At 54.0% G+C, this 12129-nt stretch overlaps 1 protein-coding gene across 3 annotated transcripts in view; it reads left to right on the top strand.

Annotated features, from left to right (window-relative positions):
* The window catches only part of DLGAP4 (DLG associated protein 4), a 137305-nt gene that overhangs the window by 44923 nt on the left and 80253 nt on the right, over nt 1-12129 (top strand). For 2 of the 3 annotated variants that reach the window (XM_043478665.1, XM_043478669.1), the window contains 2 exons: nt 6559-7630; nt 10916-11157. In XM_043478665.1, coding sequence (XP_043334600.1) covers nt 6632-7630; nt 10916-11157 — 1241 coding nt within the window. In that variant the 5' untranslated portion in view covers nt 6559-6631. Of the gene's footprint in view, nt 1-6558; nt 7631-10915; nt 11158-12129 lie in introns of those variants that run through there. The other variant, XM_043478664.1, reaches the window with a different exon arrangement.

Here is a 12129-nt window from a genome sequence, read left to right on the forward strand (position 1 = left end):
CACCCTGTAGCTGCCTCACTTTCTTCATCGCTTCTGAGCATCCCCCAAGACCTTTTGCCGCTCTTTCAGTTAGCAAAAGCTTGATGAGTCTCTGCTGAGTCCAGGTGCTGTGCTGGGTGCAAGTGACACGAGAGTGACAAAGACAGACCCTGTCCCTGATATCTCAGGCTCCATGGAACGTAAGTCTGGGTGATACAGAAGGAAGGGCTGGCAGGTAAGGGACGGTCTTGGTCTTGGATGGTAGTCAGGGCCGGCCTGTCTGTGGAGGCAGCCTGTGCGCTGAAATCTGGATGAAGTGAAGGAGGAGTCACGTGGTCAGAGGGGGACAGAGCATTTCAGGCACCGGTAAGGGCAAAAGCCCCAAGATGGGGCGGTTAATGGTTTGTGTCCAAGGAACAGAATGGAGGTCCAAGGGAGGAAGGGCAGGGAATGAGGCCAGGAAAGCAAGAAAAAGTAAGAAGAGTGAAAAGTGGACTTCCCTGGTGGTCTAGTGGTTAAGAAGCCGTCTTCCAATGCAGGGAATGCAGGTTTGATCCCTGGTCAGGGAACTAAGATTCCACATGCCCCGGGGCAAGTAGGCTCACATGCCACAACTAGAGAAGCCTGCATGCTGCAATGAACAGCCCACATGCCTCAACTAAGACCTGATGCAGCCAAATAAATAAATTTTTTTTTTTTAAAGAAGAGTAAAGAGATGATCTTTGAGTTTAAGGGCAATGGGAGTTTAAATCCTCTGGGTGAGATCTGATAGGGGCCTGGATATGGGTAGGGCGGTAGAGGCAGGGAGAAGTGGTGGGATTTTGAAGGATTTGCTGTTGAATGGGATTGGGGTTGGGGGGAGGTGGTAGGAAAAAGATGAGTCAAGGATGATTCCAAGGTTTCTGACCTGAGCAAGCAGGAGGATGGAGTTGTCAGGAGCTGAATTGGAGCGGACTGTCAGAGGAATGGGTCAGGGTAGGTGGGAGATCAGACATTCGATTTTGGACCTCCAGGGCAAGATGTCAAGGAGGCAGTTAGAGATGTGAGTCTGGTGTCAGAGAGAGATTGGATGGAAGATGTAAATTTACGAGTTGTCAGATATAGGTGGTGTTTAAAGCCACAAGTCTGGATGAGATCAGCAGGAGAGGGAGTGTAGAGAGAAGCAGGGAGCAGTTCCTCTAGCATTTAGAGGTCAGAGGAGGGGAAGCCAGCGAGAGATAGAGCAAGAGATGTGGGAGGAGAACAGGAGGGGTACCCAGAGATGAAGTCACAGCGTAACACAGCCTGCCTCCCTCTGCCTCCACCCCTATCCCAGGCCACACCGAGGCACTGGAGGCCCCATGGAGCCCATCCTTCCCCTTCCACACATCAGCCCTTCAGAGGCTGAACGCAGTGGCTGCATCCTCCATGGACTTCCATGAACATCCCCAGAATATCCAGCCATCATCCACACCATTTCCAGCCTTCCATCACTCAACTCACTCTCCCGTGTCCCATTCTGCCTGTCTGTCTCTTAACAACAGGACTCAGCACTGAACAGAACTACCCTCTCCCTTCATTTAGACTCTTTCTCTGTTAATGCGACCATAGACAAAACCAGCGTTTCAGGTAGCACCGAATTCAAAGATGTAGATAGGAAATAGTAAGGAATCTGGGCTGCTTAAAGGGAGGGACTGTGAAAAGGGAGATGAGAAATGTTGGAAAAGAGGTTTAGGGTTAGATCATGAAGGGTCTTTTTAATTTTTTCCCCTATGGCCACATCACGTGGCATGTGGATCCTAGTCCCCCAACCAGGGATTGAACCCATGCCCCCTGCAATGGAAGTGCAGTGTCTTAACCACTGGACTGCCAGGGAAGTCCAGCAGGGGTCTTTCTTGATTGCTACACCAAGGAGTTTGGACTGAGGAGGGAAGAGGATCCAGAGAAAGTTCTAGATTAGGGAAATGGCTCAATCAGGTGAGTTTTGCTTCAGGAAGGGCCATGCTGGGCTCTGTTCTTGGCCTTGTCCCTCATTAGCTCTCCCATGCTCACTGGCCAACTCTGACTCTAGGGTGAGCTGGGATAGAGCAGGGAGGCCCCACTCTGTGCAGATGGGGGTGGCGGCTGCAAACACAGAGGCGCCACAGAGCAGGGAGGGCTCTCGGGGAGGCAGCAGTTCTGCTGGTTCCTCCATGTTTCCAGGAGGGCAATGAGGCTTATATTAATGAGAGGTAATTATGGGCACCCGGATGGGCCTAAGTATAGCTCAGAGACAAAGGCAGCCAGCTGCTTCCCCTGCAAGGCCGAGGCCTGCCTATTTTAAGACTTCCCCAAGGTGAGGCTCCTGCCACCCCTGGGTGCTGGGTGACTGAGAGGTTGGCACCCAGTGTTCCAAGAATCCTGACCAAGAGAGCTCAGGGCAGATCCATGTGGCCAGACCACCCTCAGCAAACCCTCTATCTAATGCCTAGAGGTGGAAACTGAGAGGTACCCATCCAAGGTCACAGCAAGTACAGAGCAGAGCCAGGATTTGAATCTGGGTGCAGTTGCCTGCATTTTCCACTAAGCTATGTGGCCTCCTACACTGGATGCCTTGGCCTGCCCCCAAGAAGCACAGTGAGGTGGGGACCAGAGCACTACGGATATTTATCAAGTGCCTAGAGGCTTTCTCTCTGACATCATAATTAATCTTCATCACAGTCTTGAAAAGTGAAGATCCTCATACCCATCTTATAGAAGAGGAGACTGAGGCTTAGGAGGAATAATTAGATCACCAAATGACCCACAGTAAAAAGAGAAAGTAGAACCCAGTTACACCCTGGCTTTGGGTCAGATTCCCCAGGAAAAAGACTGAAGTTTTCCTGGGAAGTCTCTTGGGAACACCTGTGGCAGCTGAGGGGCAGCGGATGGGGCAGTGTGAGGAGTTAGGTGGAGATGCAGTTACAACAAAGGCCTCAGCTAATCCCAGGGGAAGCTCTGGAGCTGGGATGGCCCATTTGTTTTGAATGGGGCAGGAAGGCCAGACCTTGGTTCTGTACACCCATCAGTGACTAGACACAGGCTGCTCCTGGGAAGAAGCATGACCTTGACTGAGGCATCGCCCTCTGGCGGAGAGCAAGTCCTAACAGGCACCCGGCCATGAAGTATCAACAGCCAGTGCCCTTGGCCACTGGAGATGGGTGTGCCTCAGTTCTGAGGTGGGACTGAGGCTGGAAAAGCTGGCAGAAACTAGAGCATGCTGGGCCTTCTAGTCCTCCACTCTTCACTGAGGCATCTCCTCACCCTCTACTCCTTAGCTGGCGATCTAGCCCCAACACAGTCCTCTTCCTTTGCAGACCCTCTAGGGCAGGAAGACCAGTGGGGTTATGAGTGAAGAGCCTTGGGTTCCAGGCTGGAGTGACCTTGCCATGAGGCCTTATGCTGTCCCTTTCCCGGGCTGACACTCTGTCTCACAGTTGCTTTAGCTCCAGCATGCCACGTGGCTGGAGCCTAGGGTTATCGGTCTGCAGAGACTAGCTCTCCTTAATGACCTTGAACACCCGGCCAAGAGCCATGGGGATGGGACTTCCCTGGTGGTCCAGCGGTTAAGAATCCACCTTGCAATACAGGGGATGTGGGTTCAATCCTTGGTCAGGGAACTAAGATCCCACATGCCGTGAGGCTACTGGGCCCCAACTAGAAGGTCCATGTGCCACAATGTAAGATCCCCTGTGACATAGTGAAGATCCTGTGCATTGCGACTAAGACCTGACGCAGCCAAGTCAGTAAATAAATAAATTTAACAACAACAACAAAAATCTTTTTTTAAAAAGTAAAAGAGCTTCGGGGAACCACTGAAGTGGAAGGACGCTACTGCTTTGGCAGGTTAGAAGTATCATTCCAGTTGCAGTTTGCAGCCTGGATTGCAGGGGTTAAGAGTAAATGTAAAGAGACCAGGGAGGAGGCTGGTATGATTTTCCAGGTGAGCGGTGGGAGTGACATAGACAGACAATACAGAGAGGGGGTGGCATCCGAAAATATAACTGAGGTGGAGTCCCTGGGGCTATCACAGTTGGGGTTCCTCAGAAGCATGACCAAGATAAGGATTCAGGTGCAAGTACTTTATTTGGGAATAGGTGGCACAGTGTGGGAGGGGGGAGGTAAAGTGGGGAAGGGAGGTAGCCAATGAAGAGGGCATTATCAAGCAAGTGACTGCCCAACCGGAGCTCACTCTCACTGAGGACTGTAGAGCCCACACCTCTGTTGTCCCACCCAAGGGGGAAAGAGTCAGGGTATTTATACACCAACCACCTAGAGTCAGTGGCTGAGAGCTGCAGCCAGAAGGCGCGGTGGAGAGGGGGTTGTTAATTCTCCCGCAGTTCCTGCCAGCCACATGTGAGCAGAGCGCACTCCAGCTGCTAGAGAAAGCCCCCGCTCCCTCCAGCAGGGATGCAGGCGCTGACAGTTGGAAGTCAGCCTGCTGGGCATCACAGTGATGAGGCCACAGGAGATACGGGTGGGGTACCCACAGCCACTGCCATAGCGACCAATTGGACATGAATTCAGTAACAGGCTCTTTTTGAAAGACACAGAAACTCAACTCAGACGTAAGCAAAAAGGCTCTTAACTCTCATATCTAAGATGTCAGGCAAGATCTTGACAAAGGACTGCAGGCTGACACTCAGATAGCAGCCTGAGGATGCCTCTTTCCCAAGAGTTCAGCCATAATCCCAGGGCTGACTCTCACTGGCTAACAAGGATCCTGTTTCTATCTCAGAGCCAATCAGTACTCGGGGATGCAGGACTCTGATTGGCCAGGCCTGGGTCATGTGTCTACCCCTGGGGTTCTGGCATAAGGCTGATTCCACCTAGACCACAGGAAGGGAGTCTGAATCATTTTCCAGGCACAGTGGGAACTGTTGTTAGGGGAAAGATAAGAAAGGTCAGGAGAGAAGTTCTTGGGGCTGAGAGGACGAGTACAGTGTGCACTTCTGGGGCAGGACTGCAGCTGTCTTCTATTCCTGGTGACCAGCCTGCTCCACCTCTGGTATTTTGAGGGAGTCAGGCCCCTGCCGAGCCAGCGAGCAAGTGGACTGTGTTTGCAAACTCTTCTGAGTTTTCAGTATCATTAGCCTTACTTGAGTGGGCACCGAGGACAGATTGCTACACACACAGTTCTCCAGCTGGAAAGCCAAGGAGTCACTTGGGATACAAGTGAGCCCAGGGACACTGTAGCCCTGAGGGGCTGTAAGGAAGATTGGCCAGGAGCAAGAGGGATCCGGGGGTGGTTTTGCGTTTGCCTGAAACTATCTTCAAGAAGAGGTTTGCCCAGAGGGAGCTGCTGCTGGCTGGAGTGGAGGAGGATACTTGACTGTCTGGGACACTGATGGGGTGGCTGAAGTCTGAGTTACTTACTTCACTTTGGCTAGAATTGCTTCTCCCAGCCTCAGTTTCCCCATCTGTAAAATGGGGATAATGGTCCTCCACCTCATGTGGCTGCTGTAATGAAGATAAACATGCTAATCAGCAGAGTTCCTCTCCAGGCTGGGGATAAAGGCTCTGACAAGTCGCCTGGTAGAAGCAGAGATGCTCCCTGGTGGGGGGCGGTGGGGGAGGGGCTCTTCAATCACAAGGACCTTCATTAAAGTGCTCTGAACTTCAGGAGTGGGCTCCCTTAGGCTTCTAGAGGCAAGGAGAGGCTCTGGCAGAGAACAGGGAGAATTCCAGCTGGTGGACTCTGCACAAGTCTCAGGCTTAGAAAGGCTTGAGGCACCATTGGTCATGAAAATGGCCAAGTCCAAGTGTGGCAGGCCTGCTTCCAGGGCCAGCACAGATCTTCTCATGGTGATCTACACTGTCAGTGGAACCAGCCCTAAGGATGAGAGGTGGCTATTTGGGGGGCATGTGGAGTGAGCGTGCATGTATGGGGCTCCTTGCAGTGAGGAACAGTCATGCGGCCTTGGAATCTGGAGGAGACCCTGGTGGCTCAGTGCTAAAGAATCTGCTTGCAATGCAGGAGACCTGGGTTCAATCCCTGGGCCAGGAAGACCCCATGGAGAAGGGAATGGCTACCCACTCCAGTATTCTTGCCTGGAAAATTCCACGGACAGAGGAGCCTGGCAGGCTACAGCCCATGGGGTCACAAAGAGTCGGACACGACTGAGTGACTAATACACACAAGATGTCTGAGTTTGAACCTGGCTTTCCAGTTTATTGTGAAAATATATTCACTAAGGTAGGAAAGTAGAACGTATTTTAACAGTTTGCTAGCCTGAGCTATCGCTTTTATTTACATATATGGTGAATGGGTCTCCATTTTACTTTTTTTTTTTTAATGCCATCATTTGTATTTGGAATAAAAAAAAATGATATAAATGAACTTTAAAAAATTCCTTGTGTTTCCATATAAATTTTAGAATAAGCTTGTCAATGAAGAATATATATAATTTTTTTTTTGACTGTGCTGGGTTTTCATTGTCCATTTTACTCTTGATCTCAATGCACAATGCTAAAGGCAGGCTAGGAGTCTTCAGAAATCCTCCCACCCTTGAGATCTGTGGGGGGTCTGGGCTAGCCTTCCCCTCTGAATCCAGCTGACGCCTGTCTATCTTCTTTCCCCAGGTCAGCTGCTGCCCGGGAGAGGCGACCCAGGCGCCCCGCTAGGGCGACGGCCCCTGCCCCGAGGGCCGGGATCATGAAAGGCCTCGGTGACAGCCGCCCCCGCCACCTCTCTGACAGCCTGGACCCACCACACGAGCCCCTGTTCACCGGGCCTGACCGCAACCCCTACCTGCTATCGCCCACGGAGGCCTTTGCCCGCGAGGCCCGCTTCCCCGGGCAGAATGCCCTGCCAGGGGATGGCCTCTTCCCGCTCAACAACCAGCTGCCGCCGCCGAGCAGCACCTTCCCCCGAATCCACTACAACTCCCACTTCGAGGTGCCAGAGGAGAGCCCCTTCCCCAGCCACGCCCAGGCCACCAAGATCAATCGGCTGCCTGCCAACCTACTGGACCAGTTTGAGAAGCAGCTGCCCATCCATCGCGATGGTTTTAGCACGCTCCAGTTCCCTCGCGGGGAGGCCAAGGCCCGGGGCGAGAGTCCTGGCCGCATTCGCCACCTGGTCCATTCCGTCCAGCGGCTCTTCTTCACCAAGGCGCCCTCCCTGGAGGGCACGGCAGGCAAGGTCGGTGGCAATGGCGGCAAGAAAGGTGGCCTGGAGGACGGCAAGGGCCGGAGGGCCAAGAGCAAGGAGCGGGCCAAGGCGGGGGAACCCAAGCGGCGCAGCCGCTCCAACATCTCAGGCTGGTGGAGCTCCGATGACAACTTGGATGGCGAAGGTGGAGCTTTCCGCAGCAGCGGCCCAGCCTCGGGACTGATGACGCTCGGCCGCCAGGCGGAACGCAGCCAGCCCCGCTATTTCATGCACGCCTACAACACCATCAGCGGGCATATGCTCAAAGCCGCCAAGAACAACACCACTGAGCTGACCGCCCCGCCACCCCCGCCCGCACCCCCGGCCACCTGCCCCAGCCTTGGGGTAGGCACCGACACCAACTATGTCAAGCGGGGCTCCTGGTCCACTCTGACCCTCAGCCACGCCCACGAGGTCTGCCAGAAGACCTCGGCCACCTTGGATAAGAGCCTGCTAAAGTCCAAATCGTGCCACCAGGGTCTCGCCTACCATTACCTGCAGGTGGGTCCCTGCCAAGGTCAGGGGTGGGGTGAGGGGTTGTGGGGAAGGCACCAATTTGAGACTCAGCTGTACCACAGGTTGACTTGGAAAGATGTTTCACTCAGGCCTCTGTTTACTCACCTAGGAATTGGGTGACGGGTGGTATCTTGCTAATAAGAAGATTCTTTCCATTGGTCATGTGCTCAAGAGCCATTGATTAAGACCATTCTGAGACCAGCCCTGAGTAGGGACTAAAGCATATCCCTGCCCCCACTTAAAAAAAAAAAAAGATTTATTTATTTTTATTTTTGGCTGTGCTGGGTTTTCATGGCTACACATGGGCTTACTCTGGTTGCAGCGAGCAGGAGCTACTCTTCATTTGGTGCATGGGCTTCTCATTGCGATGGTTTCCCTTGTTGCAGATCATGGGCTCTAGGACACAGGCTTCAGTAGTTGTGGCATCTGGGCTTTAGTTGCTCCATGGCATGTGGGATCTTTCTGGACCAGGGATGAAACCTTCGTCCCCTGCGTTGGCAGGCGGACTCCTAACCACAAAACCACCAGGGAAGCCCACATCTCCCTGCGCTTGAGAAGAAAAATCTGAAAGCTGTGCCATCTATCCCCTCCTAGAACCAATTGCATGGCATTCTGGTGCCAACCTCCTACCTGGTACTGCCACCAGACTGGGGGCTCCTTGAGGACAGGGACCATATCTGGTGCCATTCTGTGTCCCCAAGGCCCAAGACAGAGTCTGTCATAGAGGAAGTGCTCAAGAAACATGAGAGGAGAGAGGGGTAGAAGAGTAGATGAGCACTTAAGTGAAGAGATCAAAAAATAAATAAGACCTATTCCTGATTATCAGGATGCTAGGAGGAAAAAAGGGGCTTCCCAGATGGCTCAGCAGTAAAGAATTTGCCTGCCAGTGCAGGAGATGCAGGAGATGTGGGTTCGCTCTCTGGGTCAGGAAGATCCCCTGGAGGAGGAAATAGCAACCCATGGACAGAGGAGCCTGGCGGGCTACAGTCCATAGGGTCACAAGAGTCAGACATGACTGAGCAACTAAGCATGCACGCTGGAGAAAAAGACACATGAACAGACAGTCCTCTCAGTGAGAGCAGAATGTGATGAAGATGAGCAGGGAGCTGCAGGAGCCCAGAGGCCCTAAGTTCTTTTGGAGGACTAGCTTTTTTCTTTCAGACACTAGAGTTTATTGAGGCACTTATTATGCACCAAGGTCCCACTGCTGGAAAGTGGCAGAAGGCTCAGAGATGTCTCTGCTGCTACACATGCACTGGGCCTCTCAGGGCAGGGTGAGTGGTTGTGAACTGGGTGGCTCCCAGCGCCACAGGCCAAGCTGTGGGTGAGAATGACAGGAAGTAGATTTTCTGTTCACTAGATGGGAGGGGCTGCTTCAGTAGGTAGCGTGTGCCTCATCCCAGAGGGCAGGTCAGCACAGGCCTGACCAGCCCTTGGGAACACATTAGATGCATTTTGAACCAGATGAACATCAAAGTCTGCCAGATCCCTGCGTTCTTGTCATGCTATATAAATTTCCAAAGGCAGTGAGACTATGGAGGGGAAAGACTCTTTTTGTTTTTCCAAAGGAAGGAAATGAAATCTAGGTGGTATTTTATATATTTAAGGCTTTTGTGGCTCTCAATCTACCTTCCTTAGTTTAGAAATATAGGAGAGGCTGGCGTGCAACCTAGCTCCCTCTCAGATGTAGTTTAGTCTGATCATGTGAAAATGCTTCAGAAACACCATGAAAAAGTGGCCCTGCAGGCACTGGGGTGGTGCCAACTGTTTGCTCCACAGAAATTAGGTGGGTAAGAGCTGGGGAAGCAACAGGTGTTAAGCAGGGGTATACAAAGCCACCTTCCCAAGGCACGGGTGGAGGAAGAGAGGATGGACTAGCCAATGGTTTGGGGTGGAATGTGCAGAACAGTCAGCTGGGGAGAAGGCGTTAATGAGAAGTCTGCAGTGGGGACCTGGGCCCAGGCAGGGATCTTCCCTCAGCCAGGAATCAGCCACCAGCAATGCAGGGACCAAGAAGAATGTGGACTCTGCAGGCATGGTAATTTGGGGAATGTGTGCATTTGTGGGTGTGGGCAAGAATCGGTGTGCTGTGTGCACTGAGAAACACGTGTGCCTGGGTGTCCACGGTGACGTATAGACCCAGTGAGAGTGTGTGCTCTGCGTGTGTTGAGGCAGGGACACGGTGAGGCGGGGACAAGTTGAGGTGGGTCCGAGGTGCACTGGTGGCTAGTGTGCGCGTGAGAAGGCATGTAAGCTCTGTGTTCACATCATGTACTCACTGAGGGGCGGACACACCTTGAAGTGGCTGGGTGTGTCCTTGGGGAGATGGGAGTGGGGGGTTATGCTGCTCTCTGAGGTGAGTGTACATGGCACGATGTGTTCACCCGGTGCTGGGGCTGAGGTACGGGCGTACTCCATCACACGGTGACCATCCACTGTCGTGGACAGGTCGGTGCGTATCAGGTGAACGCGGGCGCAGATTATATGTGCTGCCTGGAGCAGCTGGCAGATCCTGGCCTCAGAGGGCAGGAGAGGTCCCCTCAGTTGGTTTGCCATTGTGACCACTGGGGTCAGAGCTGCCCTCACAGCTGCAACCTCACTTGCCTTTATCACAGCTCCCTTCCACTGATGGGGTCCCTGGGGTTCAGATGGGAACACTGAGCCCTTTTTCCAGCTCACCACATGGCTGCCCAACCCGGGAAAGCCCTCTGCTCTTAGTACCTCAGTTCACCCACCTATGGGGTGAGGAATGTTGGTTGGCCCCAGATTCCTCACCCCCATCCTGCGGGTGAGGTCCTCTGGCTGGGGCCCTCTGACTTGTCCTCCCCCCTGCCCCCCATCCTAAGGTCTGGGGACCTCTTTCAAGCCTGCGGCTCTCATCTGTGTAGTGAGATCATGAGCCATCCACTGAGTTTGTGGGGGAAGTGATAGGAAGGTAACGGGGTGCTCACAACTGTAGCTGGGGTGGAAGCCATTGTGAACATTCTGTCTGGGTGGTTTTGCTAGGGCACCAAGCTTGGGATCCATGGAGAAACCTTAGGTGGGGGAAGGCCACATAGTGAAACTTCCCAGGATGTCCTTCGACGGTAAGGCCGAATTCTCCAGGATGGGAGAGCGAGGGAGCTTTACGGTCTTGGGGACGGGGGTTCTATCCCACAGCTCATTCCCCCGGTGATGAGTCCGATCGTGGGTGGCCGGTGGCGCTCTGGGGGTGTGCGCTGCCCACCCGCAACCCCCGAGCCGCCTTCGCTGAAAGCGGTCCATCCCCAGGTGCCTGGCGGCGGCGGCGAGTGGACCACCTCGCTGTTGTCCCCGCGCGAGGCGGACGCCACGGCCGAGGGCCCCATCCCGTGCCGGCGAATGCGCAGCGGCAGCTACATCAAAGCCATGGGCGACGAGGACAGTGACGAGTCCGGCGGCAGCCCCAAGCCCTCCCCCAAGACGGCGGCGCGGCGCCAGAGCTACCTGAGGGCCACTCAGCAGTCTCTGGGAGAGCAGAGCAATCCTCGCAGGTGAGCGCACAGCCCCGGCCCCTAGAGTCGCGCCCACAAGCCAGCCCCGTCCCGGGAGCCCCGCGCCGGAAGCCTTGGCCACACTGAGTTCAGATCCCTAAAAGGACCACGCCCTTAAAGTGAGCCACGCCCCCAGGCTATCCCCGCCCCCGCTGGGCCCCGCCCACTTGTGAGCTAGCCTCTGGGAAAGCCTCGTTACCTGCTTGCAACCCCCGCTCCAAGCCTCGCCTTCCAGGTGAGCCCCTCGCAGGTACTCCACACCCCTGAGAACCTCGCCTTCCTCTTCTTCGGCCGCCGGCTGCTGGGAAAGCGCAGCCCCACAGATGAATCCTGCCCTCCAGCTTCAGGTCCCCTAGGTGAACCCTCCTTCAGGTTTAGACCCCCTCCTGAGATCTTCCTCCTTAGGTTGGCTCCTGCTCTTTGTTGAGTTGACTCCAAAGAGCCCCGCCATTTGGTGAACTACCCCACTACCCGCCGCCCTCCCCACCCCAGTGAAGTCCTGGCCACAGGTGAGCCTTATGCTCAAATAAAGTGTAAGGGGAGTCTCTCTAGAGAGACTGGCCCAGGAGGAGCCTGCCCAGAGGAGCCACACCCCCAGGTGGTTTCCAGTCCCACAGGGGAACTGCCCCAGGGGACCCTCTTCTTCTGCCTAGAAGAACCCTGCCCTTTGGGGGATTAGGGAGAATCCAGAAGTCAAAGGGGGAGATACACAGCCTTCACCTGTCCATTACCTCGCCTGGAATTCCTGGAATGGGGCCCAAACCTATTGTTTTAAGGCTCGGAAGAGTTAGTGAAAGTGTGAAAAACGGAATGCACTCATACAGAAAGCAATGATTAACATGTTAGATAAGTGAGCTTGCACGTGCAGAAGTCACAGTGGGGATTAGAACAGAAGAGAATGAGTAGAAAACAGGTGAAAGTTGGTGCGGGTGATTCAGAACCCACTGAGGAAGAGATACAAGTCAGAAGCAG

The sequence above is a fragment of the Cervus canadensis genome, chromosome 10 (assembly GCF_019320065.1).
Source record: "Cervus canadensis isolate Bull #8, Minnesota chromosome 10, ASM1932006v1, whole genome shotgun sequence".
Lineage (NCBI taxonomy): Eukaryota > Metazoa > Chordata > Mammalia > Artiodactyla > Cervidae > Cervus > Cervus canadensis.